Genomic DNA, 26,526 nt, shown 5'->3' on the forward strand with positions numbered 1-26,526 from the left:
CCCGCTCCCCCCCCCCCCGCCGCTTTCTCTCGCCGCCCTCGCACCGCCGCCTCCTTCTCGGCTTCCACTCGGGGAAGCTTCCTGCTTCCCACAACCTGAGCCAGGCTCCAATCACCGCAATCCACCCGCTCCCCAGTTCTGCCGGAGGGGGGCTGGCTGCGCGTGTGGAAACCGAGGAGGAGGAGGAGGAGGAGAAAAGCAGTCCCCGCCCGCCTCTCCGCTGGCGGGAGGCCGCGAAGCGCCGCGCCGCCCAGCCCTCTTTCTCCCCGCGCCCCTACCAGAGCGGGGCAAAGCGCCTGGACGCGCCGGGCCGCGCTGCGCACTTTGGAGACGCTCCCCGCGCCGCGGCGAGGCGAGGCGAGGCAGGCGAGGCGAGCGCGGCTCCGCGGCGGCCGCCTTGGAGAGGCACCCGGGCGAGCTCGCCGCAGCCGCAGCCGCAGCCGGAGCCGGAGGGTGGCAGCGCATGCACCGGACCGGGCGGGGCGCGGAGGTGAGAGGCCGGGCGGCGATCCGCCCGCGGGCTGCGTGCCCCGCTCCGCCGCCGCCGCCGGGGCCATTGCAGGAGGCAGCGGCGGGCGCCTGTGCGCCCAGCGCCGCGTGCGGCTGCAGGGCCAGCCGGGAAGAAGCCGACGGGACCGCGGCCGTTGCCCCGAGCGCCGCCTCGCCCCAGGTGCCCACCGGGGAGGCGGAGGAGGCGGCCGGGAAGGGGAAGCCCTTCCCGCGGCGCGGAGGTGAGAGGCGCCGTCTCCTCGCTCGCTGCCCTCGCAAACTTTCCGATCCCTTTCTCTGCCTGTGCTCCCTCTTGAGGAGCAACGCGCGGGGGGAGAGAGGACCGCTGGCTTCCAGGTACGGACTCGCCATGACACCCCCCCGCCCCCCGCAAAAGGAGAGAAAGGGGCTTGAGAAAGTGCGCTTGAGCGCAAGGCGATGCGCGCGCGGTGGAGGTTTGGGGGCGAGGCAGAGGGGGCGCGTTTCTCTCCTTCCAGGTTGCAGCTTGCCAGAACTAGCCCTGGCCTTTCTGCCGGGGGGCGGGGGCGGTGCGTGGGACAGGCACGCAGGAAGGTGAAGGTGAGCGTTACAAAGTTGCCGGGCTTATCCTTGCTTAGATTGCGCTTCTCGTGCGCACCTGGAAGAGAGAGCGCGCTTTTGAATGCACTTTCAGACCCTCGGTGGATTTGCGATGTTTCTTTTCTGCTCTGACTTTGGGATTTAATGTTAAACACGCACGTTGGATACCCGAGCATATTAACTCCCGTCTTCTGCTTTTCGAGGGCTGTAATTTTAATCCTCCATTTCTGCAGCGGAGAGGAGAGGGCAGGGAAGCCTTCGCTTGGAAACTTTAGCGTCGGTTTCCTGAGAAATTGAGAAATTGCGGTCGAGTTAGCAGATCGCGAAGGAGGGATACTGCATGCAGGCCGGTTTGGTTCGGGGAGACCGGTGTGCGTGTTTTCCCTTCCTGCGGTAAAAGACCTCCTTTCTTTGCTAGGACTTTGCAAAAGTTCTGGGTTTAACAAAGAGGATGCAGTCAAAGCAAGGGCTTTCTGGCCAGCTGAGCAAGAAACAGGAAAGAGCACATTTTAGAAGGAAGGCGTGTTTGCACGCCGCCAATGCACAGCGAACAAATAAATCAATTCAACGTCTTGGGCCTTAATATTTGTACACCTATGATCGGTACACCTATTCAGTTCATTTCATTGAATTAAATGCCCTCGAGTTTTTCTTGCAAAGTTCCCAAGGCAGCTTATGCAATCTTCCTCTTCATCTGATTTTCCGTTTAAAGCGTACAGTTGGAAAATGTGAAGAAACAGTGGGGACAGAGGTGTGCAAATTGTAGACCTGTGAACCAGCCTTGCAACTGTCGGTGACATCCAGCAGCGAATTGCATGTGTGCATGGTGGGTCATCACAGAAATGCTGTTCCAGAAATGGGGAGGGATGTTTGCACTCGGCCGGGGAGTCAAGGAGTCATAGAATCGTAGGGTCGGAAGGGACCGAGGAGGCCACTGGGCCCACCTTCCTGCTGGTACCGGACACCAGTTACACCATCCCACTCAGATGGCTGTCCAGTTTCACCTCTAGAGTGGGAGAACCCATGACTTCGGCAGGGAACTGTTTCACTGCCGTATTGCTCTGAGTTAGGACGTTTTTCTGGTGTGCTGAATGTGAATCGGCACTGAATCTGGTGTGCTGCAGTTTAAGATCATTGTCACACACTTGGGGATGAGCGAGAAGAGATCTTGACCTTCCTCTTTGTGGCAGCCTTGGAGGTCTTCTCTTCTCGAGGCTGAACTTGCCCAGCTCTCTCAGTCTCTCACCGTAGGGCTTCGTTTCCAGACCTTGGATCATCCTTGTTGCCCTCTTCTGAACCCTTTCTCTTTGTCTGCATCTTTTAAAAACCTGGGTGCCCAGAAATGAACACAATATTCAGTTCAGTGAGGTCTGTAGTGAAGAGTAAAGGGGAGCCAAGACCTTCTCTTGTCCTGGAGATGCTTCAGTCGGTGCATCCCAAAATAGTGTTTGCCCTTGTTGTGGCTGCATCACTTCGCTGGCTCATTTAGCTCGCCCACAACTCCTTTTTGCGTTTCTTTTTCAGTGCTGTTTAGCCAAATAGTCCCCATCTTGAATCGATTCATTTTGCTTAGGTGGAGAACTTGGCACTTGTCCCTGTTGAATCTCATTCTGTTGCTTTCTGCCCAGCATCCTAGAAGAGCTAAGTCACCCTGGAACTTTTGGTCTTCCAATGTGGCAGCCATTGCACCCACAAATTTAACCAAGGCATGAAGGCCTGGCATGCAGAGGGGGCAGAATGAGGTGCAACCGGGTGGAAGCCCACACTTTTGAGTGTTCCATTTAACAGATTCCGTGCAAATAGAGATGTGAAGGCCTAGGTGAGGAAAACAGGAAAAAACGTTGATTTTTTTTGCTCTTGATTGCCCTTTTTCCTGAGATGGTCAGAACAATTCTGGAGGGGAAAAAAACCAGATTATATCTGAGGGTTCTTTTTCTCAGCCTTTGCCTCTCTAACCATAAGAAGGAGCAAGCTGCGCTGCCTCCTTTTCTTCTAATGCAGTGTGATTAAAGTACAGCCCCCCTAAAGTACAGTAGGGGGCTGTACTTTAATCCCCCCAGTGTAATTCCTGGGGGGGGGAATTAAAGTATTTTTATTATTATTACATTTTTATACTGCCCATAGCCAAAGCTCTCTAGGCAGTTGACAGCAATAATCATAGAATCATACACTCAAGTCACCCATCCCACTTCTGCCCAGGCCTGACCCTGCTTAGCTTCCAAGATTAGGCAGGATCAGGCACTTCAGGCTACATGGAAAGTACAGCCTCCTACCTGCCACTAAAGCACACCTTGCCACTTGGTAGTTGCGTAGCATCCGCTCAGTTCCCAGGGGTGCACAACAGCTCCTCAGCCCCCATGTAACGATGGGGTGGGGATTGCGGGGGACACAGGCAATTTCCATGTTGGCCTACAGGTGGCGTCCAGGGACAGGGCCTTCTGGGTGGTGTCCCCCTCCCCACCCCAGTGAATGCCCTTCCTAGCAAAATCTCTAGCGGACACAATCCTATGCAGAAATAGAATGCCGTCATCATCCTTTCTGCCTAACATTTCCATCGGAAGAACTTCAAATTCCAAGTTAAGCCCTTCCTTCCTTGAGCAGACACTTAACTTTTATCCAGTGTTTTTTTAAATGTTACTCCTGCCCCCGCTGTGCTTTTATTTTAAAAAATGTTTTAATTCCTGAATGCTGTAATATTTCGACACATGCATTGTTGCATAATCCTAGTAATTTTTCTGACAGTTAGGTTGCTCTTGTGTGGTCTTCTGATCCTCAACTGTTCCAAGGGCATTTTCTAGTCACGCAATAGACAAATCTAAATAATAATACTAGCAGTAATTGTGTACACACTTGGGATGTGATACCAGTTCCTTTTTTCTAACTTGGAAAGGAACAGTCCCTTGGAGCATCAAGGGAAGGGGGGATCACATCAGCCTTGGGGACCTCAATAAAAACCCTATGGAAGGATTTGTCCCCCAAAGCACAGATTTTGCAGCATTGAACAGCAGCGTTCTGCATGGGGCTCGCTTTCTGACCGTACCCAGGAAACTGGGATTCGACTCCAGAGCCTTTGGGCAATCACAGAAGTCTTTCTAGTGCCCTGTTCTGGTGGGGGTGAAATGAAGTGAGGTAGAAGGCATGTGGGAACCAGCCCACCCTCGTTAGACTCCTCATTGATTATAATTGCTGTGATAAGTCAACGTGGGATGTATGTGCGAGGGAGGGAGAAGGAAGGAAATGGCTCTAATTTTCCCTAGCAAAAGGTCTGCCTATATTTTGCTTTCTCTCTCTCTCTCTCTCTCTCTCTCTCTCTCTCCTGCTTTCCTTTCTCCTCTTTATGGCTTGTAATTCTGTGCATGGGTGTTTGCCATTTCCGCGGTTGCAAGCCACCCGAGCCAATACCCCCCTTCCGTGCCCAGTCTTTGGGCTTGAGCATGCCCCCTTCTCTGTTTTAGTCCCCCCCCTTCACCCCATGCACCACCTCCTCTTTCTGCCCCCCTTCACCTTTCCCCCTTCTGCCCCCTCTTTCTAATCCTCTCCTCCCAGCTGGGCAAAGCCCTCCAGGAAAAGGTATGTAAGAACAGAGGCCTGTTTCTGGGATCTGCTCTTAAAGACTTCCCTGTTTAGTCCTGATGGGATTAAAGGGGATCCAGAAAAGGGTTGGGAAATTCCCGGCTACAGGGACAAATCTTGCAAGAGGTTAAAAGGCTACTCGGGGAGGAGTTCAGGCATGTCGGTTACCTTGTCTGAAGGGAGGCAGTAAAAGAGAGTCCCTGCAAGGGTTTTGATGCAGCATTTCAGTTCAGCTAGTGATGTGCAGGTCTTATTAAACTGTCAGGCATCCTTCACCATCCTCTGCTCAGAATTTCGTCCTGCTTGCACTCGTTCGCATTACATCGGCACTGCTCCTCACATCCGTAGGACCCACACAACTCCCCCCCCCCCGTGGGTTTCTGTGACATTCCTAGCTGCAACACTCATCCTCCCCAGCCAGCCAGTGGAGAGCAACAGAATGGGAAAGCCTGCCCTAGATTTTAAGATACTCTGTCCTCGGTGTAAATACAGGTCATAACGTACATGGAACTTTATATAGCACAAGAGTCTGTTTCCTGATGCACCAAGAGTCTGTTTCCTGGTGTTTGGGATTTCAACTCCCAACTTCTGGGAGTTGAAGTCCCAAACATCTGGAAATCTACCCTCTCCCTTACAGTATTAGCTAGATAACATAGGCAGCTCCCTGTACTTAAAGAGCGTACAATCCAAAAAAGCACAACAGGGAAGAGGGAGGGACGGACACAGGTAGGGAAGATCGGTAGGGAGCAAATGCAATATTCACATTTCCAAAAGCAGCTGCTTAGACCTCTTCACGTGCTCTCCAGCAGCTTGAGAAGGTGATGGCCACCCCCCCCCCGACTACACACATACACACCCACCACACCCCTCTGACAAGCAGCAGCACCACCACCGAGTAAACCCCGTCCCTTGGAGCGATGTTTGAACCTGCACACCCGGTGCAAAGTGTTACCTGATGGCCATGTAGACGCATATGGATTGGGGGGTTCAGGGGTGACGTCTGAAAGAGGCCGCGGGGCCTAGTCCTGTGCTAGCTCGCTTGCAAGTGTCACGCTTGGTTCGTCGCTCTGAACGTGAGCGGGACCGTGATTGTGAGCGCCCCGTGAGTAGCCGGTTGGCCCTTCCAAGAGCAGAATGCCGAACTGGATTGTTGTGCTGTTGGGAGGCATTTTGTGTATCGGCAATGGAATTTGCTGGCATGGTGGATTTTTCCAAGGATATCATCATGCCAACAAAGGCGGTTGGCATTGCACTGGAAGGCTGGCAGGAGGACAATGTAACTTCCACTAGAGGTACCACCAAAACCATCATTATGCAGATGAGGCAACATTGGTAATCCAGTGCTCCAAAAACAAGCACGACAGCAACCAACAGTGCGTCCAGTTTTCGAATATTAGAGATTCAGAATGTCATTTCGTCCTTGTTGTTGTTGCTGTTGTTTGTTTATTTATTTATTTATTTATTTATTTATTAAAACATTTCTATGCTGCCCCTTGCCGAAGCCTCGGGGCGGCTCACAACACAAAATAAAATACAATAAAATACAAAAATAACAATATAAAATTAACAATATAAAATAAATAACAATATAAAAGAAGTCACCCTGGCCAGATAAATAAGCAAATATTGTTAACAATTAAAATAACATTTGAATAAAAAGGTCTTCGCCTGGCGCCGAAAAACAAATAACGATGGTGCCAGGCGGACCTCTCTGGGGAGCGCATTCCATAGATTGGGCGCCACCGCTGAGAAAGCCCTCCTCCGAGTACCCACCCTCCTAATTTCCTTCACGGAGGGTTCCCGGAGAAGGGCCTCTCCCGCAGATCTCAAGGGGTGGCCGGGCATATATGGACATAAGCGCTCCTTCAGGTTGTTACAGGTGGTTATTACATGCTGTTAAGCCATCTCTGACTTACAGCGACCCCGTGGATGAAACCCGTCCAAGATGTCCTGTCCAGGATGGCTCCGTTCCACTCTTCCACGTTCAAGGCTGTGGCTTCCTCGATGGAGCTGATCCATCCCTTATCTGCTCTTCCTCGTCTCCTGCCTACAACTTTCCCTGGCAGGATTGTCTTCTCCAGGGAGTCCTGCCTTCTCCTGATGCACCCAAAGCAGGACAGCTCCAGCTTTGTCCTCCTTGCTTCCAGGGCAGGTTTTCAATGCACTGTCAGTGGTCATTCTGGTTCTTCTTTAGAACGACAGGCCTGAATGAAGTATCGCCCTTTGAGTGGCAAACAATAAAAGCAGTCCCCTTAAGATAAATAACAAAGCCGATAAGAGCAAATGAAAGAGCAGATGGGGCCCATTAATTAAAGATGGCAGCCCACCAAAGCATGTTATAAAATGAACAGTAATGGAATCGTGCTGGATCACAGGCCAAAAGCCTGTCTAAATTATAATGTCTGCACTTCCGCATAAACGTGGATAGAATGAGACCGCTCGGCTCCCGGTAAAGAGAGTCGAAGAATGTGAGCTCTCGAGAGCGTTGGCTGCAGAAGAAGAGGTAGAGGAAAGGGCAAAGGGTTAGATTTAAGCAGGGGAGAAGTTGTTCTTCCACAAGAGAAGTAATCTGAATTTAATTAAAAACAACCACCACCTCTAACCAGTGTTTGAACCAGCCAGAAAAATCATGAAATGGCCATTACTCATGACTTAGTCAAAGGAAAGCCCAGACGGTGGAAAATGAGTGGATGCTCTGAAGCAGTATACATCGGGCTTTTGGTTTGGGTTTGTTTGGTTTTTCCCTTGTACTACAGTTGCTGCAATCTGAGTCATACATTTAGGTGGAATCTGGATGCTCCAGTGCTCTTGCGGCCACGATGTAATGTTTGGGCTAGCCAAGAATGGCGTTGCACAATTCTCTGTGTAGGAACATGCTTGTGTTCGTGTTGCATTTGCCTTGGGAACATAGGATGGTCCTGCTGCTGGGTCAAACTGCATGCCTAGCTTACCTGGAGGGGCCGTAGCTCAGTGAGCTTGCTTAGAGGAGGGCCCCAGTTCAATGCAAGAATCTCCAGGTGGGGCTGGAGAAGAGCCCTCCCTGAACCCCTAAGAACTGCTGTTGATCTAGGTCAACAGTGCTGGCCTCACCTGATCCAAGCCATTGGATGGTGCACTAGATTCTTCTGAGGATGATGTGCTTTCCAGCACTGGGAGTTGGATGCTACTTATGAGGAATGCTTTCTCCCGTGGATCCCTCTGCTCCCAAAACACTTGTATTTAAGGTGGAAGGAGAACAGGTGTGCCTCATCGAGATTCCCAGGCAGGTAGCCACTTGGGCCTTTGTCCAGGAGGCCATTCCACAAATAGTTTCCTATTTTTTCATTTCCCACTAATATTCTGCATAAAGGATCTCAGGAAAGCCCTACTGGATCAGGGGAAGGATCCATCTCATCCAGCATTCCGTTCACACAAAGCCAACTAGCTGCTCAACCGAGTGTTTTATTAGAGGGTGTTGTCTGGCTTAAAAAATAAAAAAGATCACACTGGCAGGACTCCCAGTTAAACCATCCCTCTCAGATGGCTGTCCAGCTGCATCTTGAACGCCTCCAGGGTGGGAGAGCCCACCACCTCCCCAGGTCTTGGGTTCCACTGCTGTACTACTCTAAACAGTCAGGAAGTTCTTCCCAGAGCCCAGCCAGAATCTGGCTTCCTGCAAAGTGAACCCATGATTCCATATCCAGTGGAGAAGAGATCCTGGCTTTCCTCATTGTGACAGCCTTTCAAGTCCTTGTATCATTTATTTATAGCATTTCTATACAGTTTGATTAGCATAATGCTTTCCGACCTGTTACACAATATAATTAAAATACGCAAAATCTGACCATTGAAACAGTTTAAATCAGATTTCCTGCAATAAAAACAGCTCTGTACAATAAAGTGTTTGCAGGTGTATATACCAACACCACCACAGTACAATAAAAATAAGAACCATTCCACATGTACCAGACAATTTAGAAGCCAATGTAAAACTAGGAAATCAACAGTGAAAATGGTGGGAATATAAAAAAATACTTAACCTGGTGCTGAAACATAGGTTGGTGCCAGGTGAGTCTCCCTGGGGAGCCGATTGCACAGATGGGGCCCTTCCCCTCTTAGCCACCCTCTTTACTTCCTTCAGGGGTGGCTCACCGAGAAAGACCTCCTCAGAGTACTATCATATCTCCCCTCATCTCCAACCATTTGCCATGCTGGCCGGGGCTGATGGGTTTTAGAGTCACGGCTTGCACACTCTTCCTTCAGAACATCCAAAGCACTTTACAGGTCAGCAATGCTGCAACACCCCGGTAGAGTAGGCCAGCGTTGGTATTGCTCTGTTGCAAACGAGAGAGAGTTTGGCTCTGACCGCCAGAGGAATGGCAGGCTGCGGTGAGTTTAGATCTGCGGCTCGGGCTCCGGGCTGATGTTGCAGAAAGCCATACAAAATTTTGTGTAATGGCTTTGAGCCTCGAACACGCTCGTAACCGTTGGGACCTGGTGCAACTCTTTAAGGAACCCGCTTGCTAGCTCCTGTTGCAATGGCTGGAACTGAACTGCGGGACCAAGCGCTGCAACTCTGGACAATTTTGCAAGCCGAGCCTGAGCTGTGCATGGCAGTTTCTTTTTTATTCGTGTATTGAACGCAGAGAGTTTTCTGCGAGAGATGAGACTTTCCCCTCTCTCCCTTAGTGGGATCTTTCGACTCTCTTCCTCCACAGCTTTTCCTCTTTTTTCCCTTGCTCTTGCCTCCTTGTTAAGTCAGCTGGAAAGGCGGAGGGCGCGCGGGCTGACTCGTATGCACCCTTCTGAGACAAGTCTTCCTTTTATGCTTGCCTTCGCAGTTTCTCAGCATGAGCGTCAAGCCAAGGAGAGAGAGAGAGAGAGAGAGAGAGAGAGAGAGAGAGAGAGAGAGAGAGACGCTTACGCTTTGGCGGGTTCCTCCTCCTAGGCGACCGCTTGCCAAGTTTCAATAAAGCAAAATAATCTTTTAGCGCCTAGAGATCCAGAGAAAATAAAAGGCAGGCAGAGAACTCCAAACTTTAGGCAATATATACAAATGACTGGATCATGGCTGATTTTTAAGGCCTCATGAATATCGCCGTCTTCACGATGCTTATCCCAAGAGCTAAAGTCAGTTTCACTTCCTAGTAAGTTTTGCTTGTGACGGCAGCCTAAATATTTATTTTGTAACTATACTGCAGAGGAACTGGCCGAGCGCGGGGACACAACTGTGCATTCAAAGGATCTGCCATCGGCCAAAAGATCTTTATATGTGACTTACCCGAAGGTCGTTTCCCTCCTTCCCATCAGGAGGCTTAAACCGGCCCCAAGGAGACAAAACTTTGCAGGACTACCGTTTCTGCTGGCATGTCCGCAGCCTGGGCCTGGAACCTTGGGAGGGTGTGCACGGCAACGGGCGGAACTGGATTCAGATGTGGAGAGGAAGGATGTGGCGCCTTCAACCAATCCATGTTGCCCCAGAGTCCCTAAAAGTGGCCCTAGAAAGACCTTACGAGGATTCCAGGCAGAAGTGGGGTTCAGCAATAGCCCACTAGGGCTGGAGCCTTGATGTTTTTGTCCGGAGGCCCGAATCTCCGGGGTGCCATCTGCAGAAATGGAAGTGCTGGGCACCCCGGACCTCAGCTGCATCTGATCCCCCCTTCGGGCTCACGCCTGCGTCCCCTCCTGCCCAGAACTTTCTGCCTGCTTTTTTCCTCGCCCACACACCCGTTTTTACAGATATGGGTGTCCTTAGGAGACCGACATATGCTTTAGTGCATATGTAAATTAGCAATAAGCATATGTAAATCAGCATATGTCTGGGAGACGGCCTTTGGTACCTCGCACTGCTCTGATTGCAGGCTAACCTCCCCACTTGAGTTGCACATGTTCACTTTTAGGGCAGCAGAATTTCCAGGGGGGGAGTGGTGGAGAAGGGGGGGCTTCATCCCCCTCCCCCACCAATTTTGCAATGCAATCCCCCCCCCCCCCCCAGTCTTGTCTTCACTGTTCTGCCCTTCTTAGCCAAGTTGCAAGAGCTGACTGTCTGGCTGCGGAGGAAGTGGCTTCACTGCGGGAAAGAATTTGTGGTTATGGGTTAAGCACACCTTCCTGCCAGCACATGTATAGTTGGGCACATGTGAGGAAGCAAGGAGAGGCAGTGTGGTACAGTGGTGAGAGGCGCAGGTCTGGGACTCCGGCGCTCTGGGTTCCAGTCCCTGCTCAGCTGTGGAGCCCACTGGGTGACTTTGGGCCAGTCTCAGCTCAACCTACCTCACAGGGTTGTTGTTGTGGGGAAAAGATTGAGAGCAGCAAGAGAATGGTGTAAGCTGCTTTGAGTGCTTGATAAGCGGTGGGATATAAATCTAATAATTAAAAAAATAACTGAGGTGAGCCAGAATTTCACCTACCTCACAAGGCTGGTGTACGCTTGCTCTGTGCCCCTTGGGCAGTGCTCAGGTTCTGGTTATGGGGTGGGCACACGGTGTTGAAGAGGGCCAAGTCAGAGTGACTTACATGGCCACCCTCATTTTAATCCTCACAACAACAACCCTGTGAGGTAGGTTAGACTGAGAGTCAATGGCTGGTCCAAAGTCACCCACTGAGCTTCACGGCTGAGCGGGAACTTGAACCCAAGTCTCACAAGTCCCAATCATTATAGGGCAAACATCTGTATAAAATTTGTTTATGTCGATTAATACCTCTCTATGCAAATGTGAACCAGTGTAGGAAGATTTAGTTAAATTTCTCTGGAGGCAAAGACAGCTAGTTAATTTTCCAAGAAAGTCAGTCTGACAGTAAATTTGGACACCAGCGCCAGATCATTCTAAATAAAGGGTTTTTTTTCTAAACTTAAATGTATGGGGAGATGGGAAGTACAGCATGCATGGGGAGGAGTGAATCCAATCCCACTTGGAAATCACCTGCATAACAATTAAAAACAAAATATTCCATTGGCACCAATAGATACTTGGGACTCGGGGGGGGGGAGTAGCTGTGGGTCATGGGAAATAGTTCTGGGGCCCAGGCCCCATGAAGATCCCAGCAACCACATTGCAATACCCAGGCCCAGTGGCATTTTCGGCACAGACCACAGTTTTCAAATTCCATTGTTTGGACGTGCGGAGCTTCTCTGGGGCCTTCTGAGAGCCCGGCAGCAATAAGATGGCGTGCAGGGGACGGCGGAGGGGTGTTCAGCCACAAAACCCACGCTCAGTTCGCAGAAGGTCTCTCCGTGCGCAGGAGTCTTGCTGAGAGGTCCTCCTGGAAGCAGGTTCACAAGCTTCAACCTGACCTGGGGATTTGGTCCCAGTCCTGTGCCTCCAGTTCACCAAATAAGACCTCTGCTGAATCAGGGACTTCGCCCGCTCTCACACTGGAGACGACAGACCCTGGCCGAGCCCCACCAGCCCCCTGCTTGGCTAGGCACTTTTCCTGGGTGCCCACAGCCACTTCTGGGGTAAATTGGAGGGCAGGTGGCACTGGGGTCTGGTTTGTTAGCCCCACGTAAATTCCCAGGGCCTGGGATATTGTAGGATTAGCTAGAGGAGACCATTAAGGGTAAGGAAGTGTCACAGGACAGCAAGCGCATCCACACTATGTCTTCCTGCTCACCATGTATCGGGGTGAAGGTTGGACAGAGGAGGCTGATGGAGGAAATGGACACACTTGAAACATGGCGCTTTGCAAATGCCCCGGACAACACAAGGGTGTCCAAGGTGAACTCAAGCCGGAATCTGCCCTGGAAGCAAAAATGCTGATACTTTGGCCGCATCAGGAGAAGGCAAGGCTCCCTGGAGGACAGCACCATGCTAGGCAGAAGGAGACGAAAAGTCAAAGGCAAAAGAGGAAGAGGAAGACCAAATCTGAGATGGATCTAATCTGTAAAGGAAGCCAGGGCCTTGGGTTTAGAAGAGCTGAGCAGGGCTGCCAAGCAAGGACAGGGCATTTTGAAGAGCGCTCATTCATAGGGTCGCCACTGAGTTGGAGACAGTTTGCGCATAACAACAGTAGAATCGTCAGGGTACCTCAGAGATCATCTAGCCCAACCCTTTGCTCAGTGCCCAGAGCACTTGTGGCCTCCATGTCATGCAGCCTTCTGGCTTAAATACCTCCAGTGAAGGAAAAGTTGCCACTTCCAAGGTAGCCTCTTCCACGGCTGAACAGCTCTTATTGTTTAGCTAAAAGTCTTACGTATTTTCCATCTCAGGAAACTCCATCTCAGTTTCCAACAGGCATTTTATATTGCCTGTTTCAAATTGCCTGGACTGTCTGATTAATAAGGGGCTCACTAATTTGGCTAGTTGCTGGCAGTGCAAGACCAACAATCCTTCTAAAACATGTTCTGGCCAGGTCCAGTAATTTAGAGACAAGATTGTTGTTATTATAATGCGGATAAGTGTTATTAAACAGCCTAATATTCACTGATGTAGCTGCTTTTAAAAATCATTTACCTGCTTCATGGAAATTAACAAATGGAAAATAGGTTCTTTGTGCCATTTGGCCAGGTAAAAGACCAATATTACAAAACAGGAAGGATAAATGCCTTTCCCCTATAAATGCACTGAAGTGTGAATCTTACCGTGTATGGTTGCTTATTTGGATAGTTGGCCCACATTTGCTGATCTATAATTGCTTCATATATTCAAAGCGGGGGTTGGGAAGAGCCCATGAGCCCAAATTAAGACCTCCTTTACAAGGGAGGGCTCTGTGCTGAGCTGCCATCCTGAAATTTTGGTGATACCCCTAGAATTCATTCATAGCCCTTGCAATGTGTTGGCTTAAATTCCTGTTAGGTTTGCTGCCTTAACCCCCTCCCAGGAAGTGCAGAGGGCCTGTTTGGTTGTGGCACCCCAGCTTTGGAATGAGCTCCCCAGAGAGATGCGCTTGGCACCTCCTCTGTACTCTTTTTAGCGCCATTTGAAAACCGTTTTATTTCCCCAGTATTTCAACAGTTAACTTTTGCATTTTCTCCTGTACCACTGCTGCACCTTTGTGCTGATTCAGTTGCAGCCACTGTGGTTTTATTGTCCTGTGTTATTTTTTCTTCCTTTTATGTTGGCGGTTTTTTAACTTTTGTTAACTGCCCAGAGAACCTCAGCTATTGGGCAATAAACAAATAAATACAAAGATCTAAGCCTCATTCCCTAACCTTTGGCAAAAACAAAAGCAAAATCAAAAACCTGTCCTAACTTACTAGCTTGAGGTTTGCTTTGTGACTTTGCTGGCACTGCTCTAAGAGGTGACTGGGCATTTGATGCAGCCAGTTGCTTTCTGGCTTCAGTAGGAGCTGGTTACAAGGACAGAGAAAGCCCTGTTTGTGAGCATAAAGTCTGCTTAGGCATATATTTATTGCATCTATATTCCACCCTGTTTTCCTCCCGCGAGGAACCCAAGGCAGCCCACCTGATCCTCTTCCTCTCTGTTTTATCCACAAAACAACAACCCTGCGAGGGAGTCCTCAAGTGACCCACAGTCCCCTGTGGCTGAGTGGGGACTAGGACCCCTCTCCCAGGCTCTCATCCCGCCTTGCTACACCACACTGGCTCCAGGGACAGGGAGTCTGGCAGTCGGCCTTGCAGGGCTTGGCAAAGCAACCTCGCGGTTCCCTTTTCCGTGTCTGCTCGTGGCCTTGCCTGACACATCCTCCGTTCTTCCGTTTTTGTCATCCACTGCAATATTAACGGCTTTTAATCCTGCCGGGGATGGTGGTGGTTGGAGACATGCATTCCTTTCAGCAATCGTGCTCTCCACTCGGATGGGTTGTCGTTGCCCTGTGACTCCATTAATGCACCCCAAACTGCTGTTTTGGGATGCATGAACAGAAGTATGACTTCCAAATCGTGAGAAGTAGTAGTTCTTCTATGCTCTTCGCTGGTCAGACCTCACCTGGAAGACTGGGTCCAGTTCTGCACACCGAGATTTAAGAAAAATGCAGGTAAATTAGAAAGGGCCAGTGGAGGGCTACGAAAATGACGCAGGGTTTGGAAACGCTGCCCAAGAGGAGAGACTGAGAGAACTGGGCATGTCCAGCCTCGAGAAGAGAGGACTGAGGGGGACATGATATCCCTCCGTAAGTACCTCAAAGGCTGTCACAAAGAGGAAGGTCAAGTTCTCTTCTTGCTGATCCCAGAGTGCAGGACACGGAATAATCAATTCAAGTTGTGACAACCCAGATTCAAGCTGGACGTCAGGAAAAGCTTCCTCACTGTCAGAGCAAGAGGGCAGTGGGACCAGCTGCCTGGAGAGGTGGGGGGCTCTCCCACACTGGGGGCATTCAGAACGAAACCAGGCAGCCCTCTTGAGTGGGGTGGTGTGACTTGCTGCCCTGCACCAGCAGCGGGTGGACTAGATGGCCTTCAGGCCCCTTCCAACTCTGCTCTTCTAGGATTCTATGACTGTCAGACAGCAGGGCGTCAGTAATTTTGTAGGCTTGGGAAATTAGTGGTTTCCTTTGAAGCTTGGAAAGCGCAACCCATCCCCCCAAAAGGAGCAGAGGCCCTTGAAGACGTAACTGGGAGACAAAGCAGCCTTCTGGTTGGGCTGGACTACAACTCCCATGAGCTGCGGTCCAGCACAGCTGCAGGGTGAAAACTGGGGCAGTGGATCTGTTCTTTCTCCTTCGAGATGCATTTCATCTTCAGCCACCCAACACCTGCCTAGGAAAACTGAAGTCCTGAGCAGCGGGCAGGCCTTTTTGCAACCGAACCAACACATCAAATAAAATCAAACCCTTCTGTTTTTTACAGAACAAGTTCCCTGCGCTGGCAGTGTGCCAGGCCTTCCAGGTTTAATTCCTTTCCGCGGCCGGCTCGAAGCCTTTGTTGAGCTCCCTGCTTTTCCGCCTCATGTAAACATTGCCCCGGCTGTCTCCAGTTGCTTTTGCTTTCTTCTTTTTGCCCTGCGCTGCAATTCCGGTGCCTTCTCAAGACACGGCTGTGCAGTCAGCTAGTCGGAGTGAAATTGATGCCAGAATATGTGCTCGCTGCCTGGCTTGCGCTTCTCCCCCTCCCCACCCCTTCTTCAAGCATTCGCAGGCCAAAACCTGCAATATGGTTTTTAGTGTACAGATAAGGGGAAAGGCACTGCCTGTGAGACGCTGTACAGAAAAATCAGGATTACCCACATTAGCACGTGCTTGCTCCTCCTCCCAGAGGCGGAAAGCAAAGGCAGAACTTTGCTTCCTGCGCCCCAGGATCCGTGAGGCTGAGCAGCAGCACCGTGCTGGGTTTGGACGGGGCTTTTCCCACCCCACCCCGGAGATGCCGCTGGGCCTTGAGCCTGCGGCTTTTTGCATGCGCCCCTGTGTGCTCCGCATTGCGGCAGGCCAAAACCCTCCGCATGCGGGTCCCATTGAAAACAATGGAGCAAATCTTTCGGGACTCAAGGCCCACCTGTGACCAAGGAAAGCAGGTTCTCCACGCTCAGAATACAATCCCAAGAATGGTCAGACAGGGCCCCCCTGGGAGCCATAGGCCTTTTTCGCCTTCTAATCGCACCCGTTTGATTTCTCTTTCAGTTAGTCGATATTCCTACAACTGCATCTCTGCTCGCCTGTTCCTATATGCAAACCTTGATCCTTATGACTCCTTTCGTCAGTGATGCAGCTTCTTTTCTTAGGTCGGGGGGGGGCCTTTTGGATCCCCCCCCCAACATTTCAGCCCCCTTCCTCCAAGCCAACAAGCCCGGTGACGAAGCCATGCCTATGGGGTCACTCACTGGGCTCCACCCACTATATCCCCCCACCATGCAGGGGGCAGCCTGGAGGAAGCGGGCAAGGTTTAGCCAGACCTCCAGAACGATCCAGCACAGCTCCTCTTGCATTCTTATGAAACCGTCTGGCTGTTTTCCTGAGCGTTCAGAAATAATAGCTAAAATTTGCAACATCCCCAGAACAGAAAAGCAGCTCTGGCAGAGGGTGGTGTGAAGCGCAGGAGAAGCAATGCCGTCGGTGGCACAATAAACAGTTGCACTGGGAAATGAGGCGGCGGCGGTGCGCGAAAGTCCTTGGAGAGCCGTATAACAGCGAAGGAATAAAGAGATATTCTGACTGCTGGCGAGAGGGGTGGAAAGGACAGGTGAGAAAAACGAGTCGTTTCCCCTTCGGACGCCTCCTGCAGTAAATCCCCTCCAGTCGGCTGCAGATGTTGAGTTATTGCTCTGCCAAAAGAGAAACTGTAAGCCAGGAGCTTTATCCTTCCTCCAAGGACATGCTTGAGAAATATATGGGGTGGGGGATGGAGGGTTGAGGTGGAAGAAACAAGAGCAGCATCGTGCCGCTGTGGGGCCGGCTTGGGAGGAAGCTGGAAAGTGGCCGGTTGAGCAGGCATGTGGGGCCAATTAAGAGCTGCGCCCCCAGAGCTGCTCTTTGGTGGCTGGCTGTGCGCGCGCGCGCGCTTTCGTTGGTTTACTTGGCAGCGGTGCTTTTTGATTTTTCTTCATTCTTTTGCTTCTGGGGAGGAGATTGCCCGGAAAGAAAGAGTGGGCCAGATGTAGGAGAAGCCTTCGTTATTCTGCACAGTTTTTCCGAGTTTTGCTCCGAGCTTCTTTTTGCAAAGGGAAAAAAAGAAACGCCAACAAGGCCTTGTAACTTAGCTGCTTAGCCCACAGACAATTAGAAAACTGATGAGGAGAGACAGGTAGACCTGCTACATCACTTGAGGAAATAGACAGTTCCTGGCTTTTCTAATACTTTGGATGTGACTACGAACTTGCTTTGTATGTAAGTCATGAACAATGACAGCAGTGAATTTTAGTTTCAGGCTTTCCTTGCAGGGGAATAAGCTTTAGCAGAGGCGGTTCAGTCTTTTCAGAATGGAGAGAAATGGACCAAATTTGAGGAACCATCAAATGTTAAGTGGGTAGGGGAGGGGGCCATGGACTTTTGGGGAGTCCTCCCAGGCCAGATTTGGACTCCTACCAAAGGTTCTGTACCACTGATTTACAGTTGTAGCTTAGGGGCTGGCTCGTTTTGGGCAGCCCTCTTTCTCTCACTCCCCCTTCCATTTGTTCAAGATGTGACTCCTGGGCTACAGATTTCACAGGGACTCCCAGGTCTCAAATCCTGTTATTTCCCTCCTAAAAGGGCTGGCACAATATGGGTGACCCTGTGGCACAGCCCGTGTTGCACGTTGTGTCGGGGATGGCTTGCCCTCTGTTGGAAACGAGTCCCTAGGCCCAGGCAAAAGCCCAAGCTGAACGGGCCTCCGCGAGCGAAACAGACGTTGCAGGAGACGACCGGGAGTCCTTTAGCATCCTGCCCCTGTACAAATTTATTGCAGCATAAACTAAGGGGATCCAGTCGGCATCTTGGCAGGAGTCTGTTTGCACATAAGGAGACATGGTGTAAACAGTAAGATCAAAGGGAATTGAGATGCAAGAAGACAGTGATAATCACCTTAATAGTGGCCATTCACAAAACAGTTGTCCTAACACAGACATCCTGGCAGTGGTAAGCCAATGAACATCTGTGAACTGAGACCCGGTGTGATTTGAGTGTTGGACTGAGACCGCAAAGATCTGGGTTCGAGTCCCTGCTCAGCCATGAAGCTCACTGGGTGACTTTCAATGAATCTCTGCCTAACCTACCTCACAGGGTTGTTGTTCTTAGGCTAAAATGGAGGGAAAACCTTGTAAGCCACTCTGAGGTCACTGCAAGAGGATAAAAGGTGTAATTACAATGCCATAATAGCAGTGTGATTTTAAATATATATCTCTTGTCCTTTTTTAAATGCTGAATCTCATGATGACAACAACTTCAATTCCACCTTGTTATCTGGCTTTGAAATTCCTTGGTTCAAGAATATCTGCCTTAGGGTCAGTGAAAGTGTCAGTGGCGCAGCTGCTTTCAGTCCATGACTTCCTTTGGGTAGAGCCTGGTCTTTGAACTATGTAGAATTCGGAAGGGCGCTGCTGGCAAATGTTGATATATAGCATATTGGAAACTTCTATTTTCTGACCTAACCACAGGTTAACTCTGGTTTGCTGGAACAAGCCAGCTTTGTAACTGGTGTTCTGCAGTTGACTTGTTTCAAACACACCATAAATAGGAATAGCCAGATAGGGATAACAAATTGTGGTTCATAAAAAAATCCTAAAGTGAACATTGCTGAACTCACCATTATACCGGAGAGGAGGGGAAGGTACTTGAGGAAGATGGATATATATTTATACTTAAAGATTTTTATAGCCCTTTTTGTGGTTTAAGTTGCTAATTTAATGCAGTTGCATTTCTGTCACCCCCGACTGGCATCCAAGCAGATAAGAGCCGGTATGGATGTGTGTGAAAGCTGGAAGCAGCTTGGAGAAACTGCTTGCATGCTTCCCCTTGATGTTTCAGCTCAATAAATTTTTAAAACTCCAGCCCCAAACGGAAAACAATCGCAGTGGCAATTCAGTGGGTAACTAGCTGTGAAGCCTGACTCAATGCAGGTAGAGGGATGAATCAGCAAAGGGAGAATCCAGGAGTCTATTAAGGTTGACAAAAGAGTAGTCACCTTTTAGGAGCAGCCAATGTTTTAAAGGCCTGCTGTCACTGGCAAAGTGATGCTATTAACGCCACATAAGGGTTTGATTTATCTCGCACAGGTTCGCTTAAACACAATCCTGTTTAAAAATAGAAGCTCTTAATGATGTAGCTGTGGAATTTATCCCTATTGTCTCCCTCGGTTTCAAATAGCGGTGCTCAGTTACTCTCTAGTTTCCTTTTCTCTTTCCTTGAAATTGCCACTGCTTCAAATTCACACCAGGGTCCGGTCTGGTTGCAGCAGTTTGAGATCAGTCAGCCTGCTCTGAAGGTTATGGGACTTATTGAGGGTGTTTGGGATAAAATCCACCTTCTTTCATTCCTGGAGAGAAAGGATGTGTGCTCTCTGCTTGTTCGGATGGAGCATGGATCCAAAAGGCTGCTGTTTTTGAAAGACTAGAATTTCTTTCCAGCCATGCAAAGACAGAAAGCTTTGAAGTTCAGTTGCCTTGAAGATCCATCTGTCCTTGTGAAGAAGCCATGGGAAATGTGACTCAGAGGACTGCTATGTAAAATAAATAATATTGATTTCCCCTCCTCCATGCTTCTGAGCATATACAAAGTACCCTACAGTCATCTGGTGATGAACAGAATGAGAGGACTGGAGTATCTCCAGGGCCTTTCTTCATACCTTACAATGAACTTTTTAAAAGCAAGTTTGTACAGAAAAGTACTGAGAAAAACTTCTGGGACTTTCTTATACCAATCTGCTAAATGGGTGCAGTTTTCCAAAGTCAGGATGGTGGTTTCTTTTGTATTTCAGAAGGTATTGGCAACCAGGGAGAGGGCCTTTTTGCTGGTAGGTGATTGGTTGTGGACTCCCTGTGCAGGGACACTTACCTGGTACCACCTTTGCAATCACTTCAGGTCCAGGTAAAAATCCTCTTTTAATTCCCCCAGGCCTTTAAAAGCTGTGATCTTTAGATTTTTGAATTAACCATTTTGATGTAATGTGTTTTTAATCATGCCATGTTTTTTATACTCTCTGCTGATAATTTTTGTAGTGTTATCGTACTGCATTTTAATATTTTATGTTTTTGAGCTGCCTTGAGAAGGTAATATAGGGTGGTCTATATACATGCCAGAAATAACCCATGGGATTTTCTGATAGGTTGACCCCATAAAACATCATTTATTTAAACAAGCCTTGCAGATAATGTTGAGTAACTCTCTCCCATTCCAGTCTTGTTCCCTGTGAGGTCTCTCCTGGTCTTCTCGGCTTGTCATCTGGTTTCCCCTTTTCCCATGTTTAGAGAATTGTTTTCAGAATTGTCATTTGCAATGGCTTTCCAGCTCACCTCTCAACCTCGGCCCCCGTTTCTCTTGCACATCTCTTGCACACAAGGGAGGGGAGGGTGGATTAAATCCCAGCACAAAATCCTGACACGGCCGTTTGATGGCATCACGATTCCACCCTGTACTGTGATTTGATCCGTGTGCATATGTGCCGGTGTGTACCTGTAAGGCAGGTGTTTGAGGGCATGGAAGCAAGCCAAGAACCGGGGCATATCATACACGGGCAGAGACCAGACTGAAGTCAGAAAATCAAAAGCAGAAGACCACAGCCTGTTCCTATGATGAATATCCTCCAAAGCTGGGAAGAAATTCAGGTGGAGAGAATGTCATGAAGGTCCCTGCCTTTCTTTTCAGAGCTGCCCTTTCCACTAAAAGTCTCTCCACAATGTGGTGAGAAGTGCCTCTCCCCGATGCAGTCTTCTGAGAGCTTTGGCTGTTGGGCAATAAAAAATATAATAAATAAGCCAGTAACGTTTCCCTGCATGTTGTTGTTTCACAGCTCCAGCGATGCCTTTCTCCGTTTGGTTCGGCCTGCTGCTACTCTTCCCGGGCATCACGACTTCAAAGACTTGCTTCCCGGGATGCCACTGCGAAGTGGAGAGCTTTGGCCTCTTCGACAGCTTCAGCCTGACCAAGGTGGACTGCAGTGGGCTTGGATCCCATATAATGCCTGTTCCTATTCCCCTGGATACTACCTACTTGGATCTGTCCTCGAACCACCTGGAATCCATCAACGAGTCGATGCTGACAGGCCCTGGATATACCACCCTCGTTAGCCTTGACTTGAGTTACAACAAAATCTCAAAGATTCTTTCCACGACGTTCTCCAGACTCAGGTACCTCGAATCGTTGGATCTGAGTCATAACTCGTTGGTTGCCCTGCCAGATGAATGCTTCTCCCGGTCGCCCCTGGGGGACATCGACCTGAGCAACAACCTCATACTGGAAATAGCAATGGACGTCTTTGCCTCCAAAGGTCAAGGGAAGCCCATCAACGTTGATCTCTCCCACAACTTAATAAGCCGTGTCTCAAGACACCAGAGCAAAGTCATCCCCAACATCCAAAGCTTAAACTTGTCTGGCAATAGGTTAAAGAGTATACCAAACCTTCAAGGGATACCCCTCCGGTATCTAAATCTCGACGGAAACCCACTTTCATCCATCGGGAAAGAGGCATTCTTGGGATTGAAGGATTTAAACCACCTGTCGCTGAGCGGGATCCATGAGCTCACGGAGATGACGCCTTACTGCTTCAAAGACCTGCCTGCTCTCCAAGTGCTCGACTTATCCAACAACCCCAATATCCATTCGTTGCATGCTGAAGTCTTTTACAGATTAAGTTCCTTGCAGGAGCTCAACCTGTTGGGCACAGGTGTGGCGACCTCCATATCAAAAGAGATGCTGAAATACTTGCCTTCCATCAAAAGCATCACCTTGGGCACAAACATCAAGTGTCTTAAGACAATCCGGGAAGGTCAGTATCACAGACAAACCGGGCTGACGAAGAAAGAGTTCCTCACCTGTCACGACAGCCGTGGGTCAGTGGCCCCCTATGCTTTGTGACAAGGACCAAGGAGGGTGAATGGATAGCCTTGGACTTTATAAAGCCACAAATGTGCCTTCTGTAAAAAGTGTTAATTTATATATTTTGCATATTTCAATACTTGATTACAATGATTGATGAAGACTGGTTGTGTGTGAATTCATTCGATTTCTTCTCCCCTGTCCCAGATTCTGCTTTCCATGAGATCAGCGATTTAATTCTCCTCAAAACCAGACCCGCATGCGCAGGGTCATGTCAGCTAGTTCTTCCCATCGCACTCGCCTGTCACTGGGAAGCCTTAATGCCACAACATGTGGGCGGATCGTGCTGCCTGTCGGTTTTTTGCTGCGCTCTCTGCTGCTGGTGTAGTTTTGCAAGAAAGCAAGCTGCATGGGATGGGGTGTCTCGTGTGGAAGCGGAATCCTCTTCTTGGAAGCCTCCCAGAAGTGTGATTCTGATTGCCAAAGACGTGCACGCTCCCGATTTGCCGTTTGCTTGCAAAACAGCCCTTGTGGCAGTTTCAGCTGTGGTGGGACGGCTGCAACACCACCAGCCCCCCAAAATGACCATCCCTGCTTTATGGGTCCTGCTGTAATCAGGAATACACAAGGCTGCGAGGTTCCCAGTCGCATGGAGGTTTTGCACATGCAAATCCATGAGCAAAACTGGAGCTGCATGTGCCAAGGCTTGTGGGTACCTTTCACTCCTCGCAAGCTCCTCTCAAGCTGAAGGAATCACACAGGCGTGACCTCAAAGAGGGCTTCTTCCTAGCAGCAGGAAACACCCACATTACAATTAAAATGGGGGCATGAGAAAGCTGGGCTGTAGCCCCCACTCAGCCTTGAAACCCACTGAGTAACTTTGAACCTCTCGGCCTGGCCTACCTTGCAGGGTTGTTGCGAGAAAAGTGGAAAAGGAGGGTTCTGTGAGCCACCTTAGGTTCCTTGCAGGATTTGAAATGCAGCGTGGTGCTTGTGATCATACCTGCTGTGTGCAGAGTATCGGAGGAGAGGATTCTGCTCCAAGGAGGTTAGAAGCTAAGTAGGGGTACGAAAGGAAAGGTGAAAGGAGGAATGGAGAACTTGTGTCTCGTTGTAAACCAGCTTTCCCTAGGTGCCCTCCTGAAGTCACATTTCACAGCTCCCATCATGCCCAACCGCATGGCCCATTGGGAATTGTAGTTCAGGGCCAACACCGGCCCTGTAGGATCGCCAGGCAAGCTGACAGTGAGGTGAATCTGCGCGCGCCTGGATTTGGGACTGGCCCCAGAGGCTGGATCACGCGCATCCTGGGTTTGGGGCTGTGTCCCTCACTTCCCGTGCGCAGCACATCACACCAGGAACCAAAGAATCGGTTTCTCCTAATTTCCCCCCGATCTCAGATCTTTCCATCCCGTTTGCAGCGTTTTGTCAGGATTTATCAAAAGTGATGCCAGCAAAATTCAGGGATTCCCAGCATGGGGAGGGCCATGTTTCAAGATGAGAAGTACATCAGGGATAAATGGAGAGGTAGCAGCCCAAATTTGGCGCTGTATACCTGGCTGAATGCATAGGGATTGAGAAGCAGACAGCTCAGGCTAAATGCCCAAAGCTTGGATGGGACAGGCTGCCAGGTTTGCTTTCCCTCACATTTTTCAAAGTTTTCAGATCTCAAGTTCTTTGGGCACCATTTAGGAAGAAATCTGGGAAGATAAGTCCTGTCCTCCAAAGAGAAAGACCTGAACGGGACAAATTTCTGACCCATTCTCCATGATGATAGCATTGAACAGTCCTTAAGACTTTAGGAAGATCTGTCGAGAGCCCTGTTTTTAACTTGCCAAGCTTTAATTTTTTAATCTCCACTCCCTGCTTGACCTTCTTCACTTCCAGTCTAATCTGGCAGGCCTTTAACTAAGAGAAGACACACATTTCAATTTTAGCAAAGAAAGCCTGTGTGTATTTTGCCACACCAGGAGTTCCGGCCTTCACTTCAAAAGGATCATTAACCTTTCCTTTTTCTCTTTGAAGCACTTCACAGGCCTTGCACCAACGTTAAGGTAAACATCACACACCGATTGGTATCCTTTGCAAAGCCCTTTACGATGCTGTGGGTTTTGTTTACACTGAAGCATTTCCTCCCTTTGTGGTAATTGGTCCCCAATCACTACACACCCTGAAAGTACATTTAGCAACAGTTCTGAATTCAGAATCAATGTGCTGCAAACCAGTTTGCGTAAGATTAAATGTCAGGCAGAAACGGGTGCTGCAGACCAGACCGTAAAGCCAAACGGGGTAAAGGTAGAATTTTGTTAATTCTCTTCCATCTGGCGTTCTGCAGAGTCAGGCATTTTCATCTCACAGAAGTAATTGATTATCACTATTTTTTAGGGCCGTGCAATAATTTTTTTCCAGTTGGCAAATATGTACCGTGCTAATGCAAGCTTGTGCAAGTGCGCATTGTATCAATCCCAGCAACAACTGAAAAGCCCTCGTCTGCAAGATGTAGGCAATCGGGTTCATAAAATGAAGGACTCATTCAAACCTGTTCCCTTGATGCTGGTGTTTGCAGAGGGTGATCCTGGCCTCTGCTGCAGGCAACAGTCCTACTGCGCACTCCCTTCCGCCTGTGCTCCAGCTTTTCCCTTTTACTAAACCAGGAGCTGGGGCGGCCATTTGGGCTGGGGCTGGGCAGAGGGCTTAACCCTTTCCCCCTGCACCATTCCGTGGACTTAAATGATTTCTCTGAAGTGGCATTTAGTCACGAAGGGGGAAATCTGTAGAAGACTCTGTGTAGCAAAAGCAAATATGCCATGAAGCCTATTCATGGATATCCAGCTATTTGGAATGTAGAGAGACCACTTTGGGGCAGTGGTCTTGGGCAATTGGCTGCAGGGAGGAGAGGGCATCGCCCCTTCCCCTGCACTGCCCTTGGATGCTTTTAAAATTAGATTTCTGCCTTCTCTCTACAGGTTAGGGCGAATAGGGGCAAGGGAGTTGGCTGCACCGTGCTTTTAAAACCAGTGGGCTCTTTTCTCTGGGTTTTCTCTCGTCTTGCTTTTGTAGAGATGGTTTTGGATTGGCCTTTTCCAAGATGGGAGAGTCATCCTGAAAACCCAAATCCATCTTCTGTGACTCGGCCTGCACCATCCTGTAAGACTGAAAGGAGCTGAATTCTTGCTCCGTTTAGAGTAGGCATTTCAGAATCGAACCATCGTGAAAGGGAAATGGCATCAGCAAATAAGCAGAGGATAGGCACAGCCGTGTGCCTGAGGCCACCCTCCATTTGCAGGGTGGCCCATTTTACCTGCAAATAGAGGGTGGCCTCGAATCAGAAATGCAGCACCTCATGCCCACAGAGGTTCTGCGAGTGGCCGGTGGAGCTGCCTCCAAGCCCCACATCGGGGGAGTCTACACCTGATCTCCGAGCGCACAGACAGGTCCATGGGCTTTGGGAGGAACTGATGCTTTCCAGAATGAATGAAGGGGCTGGGGGCTGGAGATGACATGAGAGATGCAAGCGAGGTGCCCAACATAGCCCCCCCCCCCCATTTAAGAAGCAATGACGATTCTCTGGGCCACCAGTGGCCCACAAGCTCCATTCAGTTGGTCTGTGCAGAGGTTAGCGGCTACCACTATTCCAAAGATAGAAGCAGGATGAATGGTGAGCAATGAGCCAAACCTTGAGCTGGGGAAAATATCTTGACTTCACGGAAGTTTGCTTGCAGAAACAAGCCAAGACCACCATTACTAAAATAGGACCTTTGAGTTTGTTTCGATTTGTACGAACAATGGCAATGTTAAGCGGTACGCTTTGAAGAATTGCGACTCTGTACCTTCTATCACCATGGGAAATGCTTCTTTTAACAGTTATCTCCTGTTTTGCTAAGGAGAAAATAATTTAAAATAAGGAACATTTCTTTTTTAAAACATGAGTTGCTCAGTTCATCAAGACTGCCCAGGGTTTTTTAAGGGACTGAGGTGGTGAAGCAATTAAAGTTTCTTTCCCAAGCCAGCACAAACAAAGTTTTTTGTTGTGCTGCTTTCCAAAGAAATCTCCTCACTGGAGACATTTCTGGGCCTTCTGTCACTTAAATTGAAGGTGTGGCAGCTATCTCATCCCTCAAATGCTTCCTTTAAGTGTTGTTTCTGTTCCAACACAAACACAGGAAAAGCAATTTACAGGCTATAAGCTTTTCTCCTTTAGAACAGTGTAAATTGTCTTTGGGGAATTCCTTTTGTTTAGAAGAAAGAATAAAGCACTTCCTTCTGTCTTGCTGTCTGCACAAAGTGCAGTCAGAGCCCAAGGATCGTTTATGGATTATTACTATTTTTTAACTAATGCACTTGCCTAGTGTAGCATTTCCACCCTTTTAAGGGTTTGCACTGGTCCAGAAGAGCAGAAGCAGCCCAAATAAACAATAAATTAATGGAATACCACCTCTTATTTGCCCCGTGACCTGGGCATTAGCCTGCCCTCCAGATCAGCCCTCGTCTACTTATAAACAATGGACATGGGGGGAAACATAGCTGCTTCATATGAATTTAAAGTAATGGCTCCTTCGGCC

At 49.3% G+C, this 26,526-nt stretch overlaps 1 protein-coding gene across 2 annotated transcripts; it reads left to right on the forward strand.

The window, feature by feature from the left end:
* The first annotated feature begins 289 nt into the window (after positions 1-289).
* On the forward strand, positions 290-22,127 carry TSKU (tsukushi, small leucine rich proteoglycan). 2 transcript variants are annotated; one of them, XM_044450246.1, is made up of 2 exons: positions 290-490; positions 20,940-22,127. In XM_044450246.1, exon 2 carries the CDS (start codon positions 20,948-20,950, stop codon positions 22,001-22,003), a length of 1,056 nt encoding a protein of 351 aa, XP_044306181.1. In that variant the 5' UTR covers positions 290-490; positions 20,940-20,947; the 3' UTR covers positions 22,004-22,127. The 2 variants fall into 2 exon arrangements, with proteins under 2 accessions (XP_044306181.1, XP_044306180.1); XM_044450245.1 differs by lacking the exon at positions 290-490 and adding an exon at positions 613-731.
* The last annotated feature ends 4,399 nt before the right edge of the window (positions 22,128-26,526 follow it).

Source organism: Varanus komodoensis, unplaced genomic scaffold (genome assembly GCF_004798865.1).
Source record: "Varanus komodoensis strain SLA01 unplaced genomic scaffold, ASM479886v1 scaffold63, whole genome shotgun sequence".
NCBI classification, from domain to species: domain Eukaryota; kingdom Metazoa; phylum Chordata; class Lepidosauria; order Squamata; family Varanidae; genus Varanus; species Varanus komodoensis.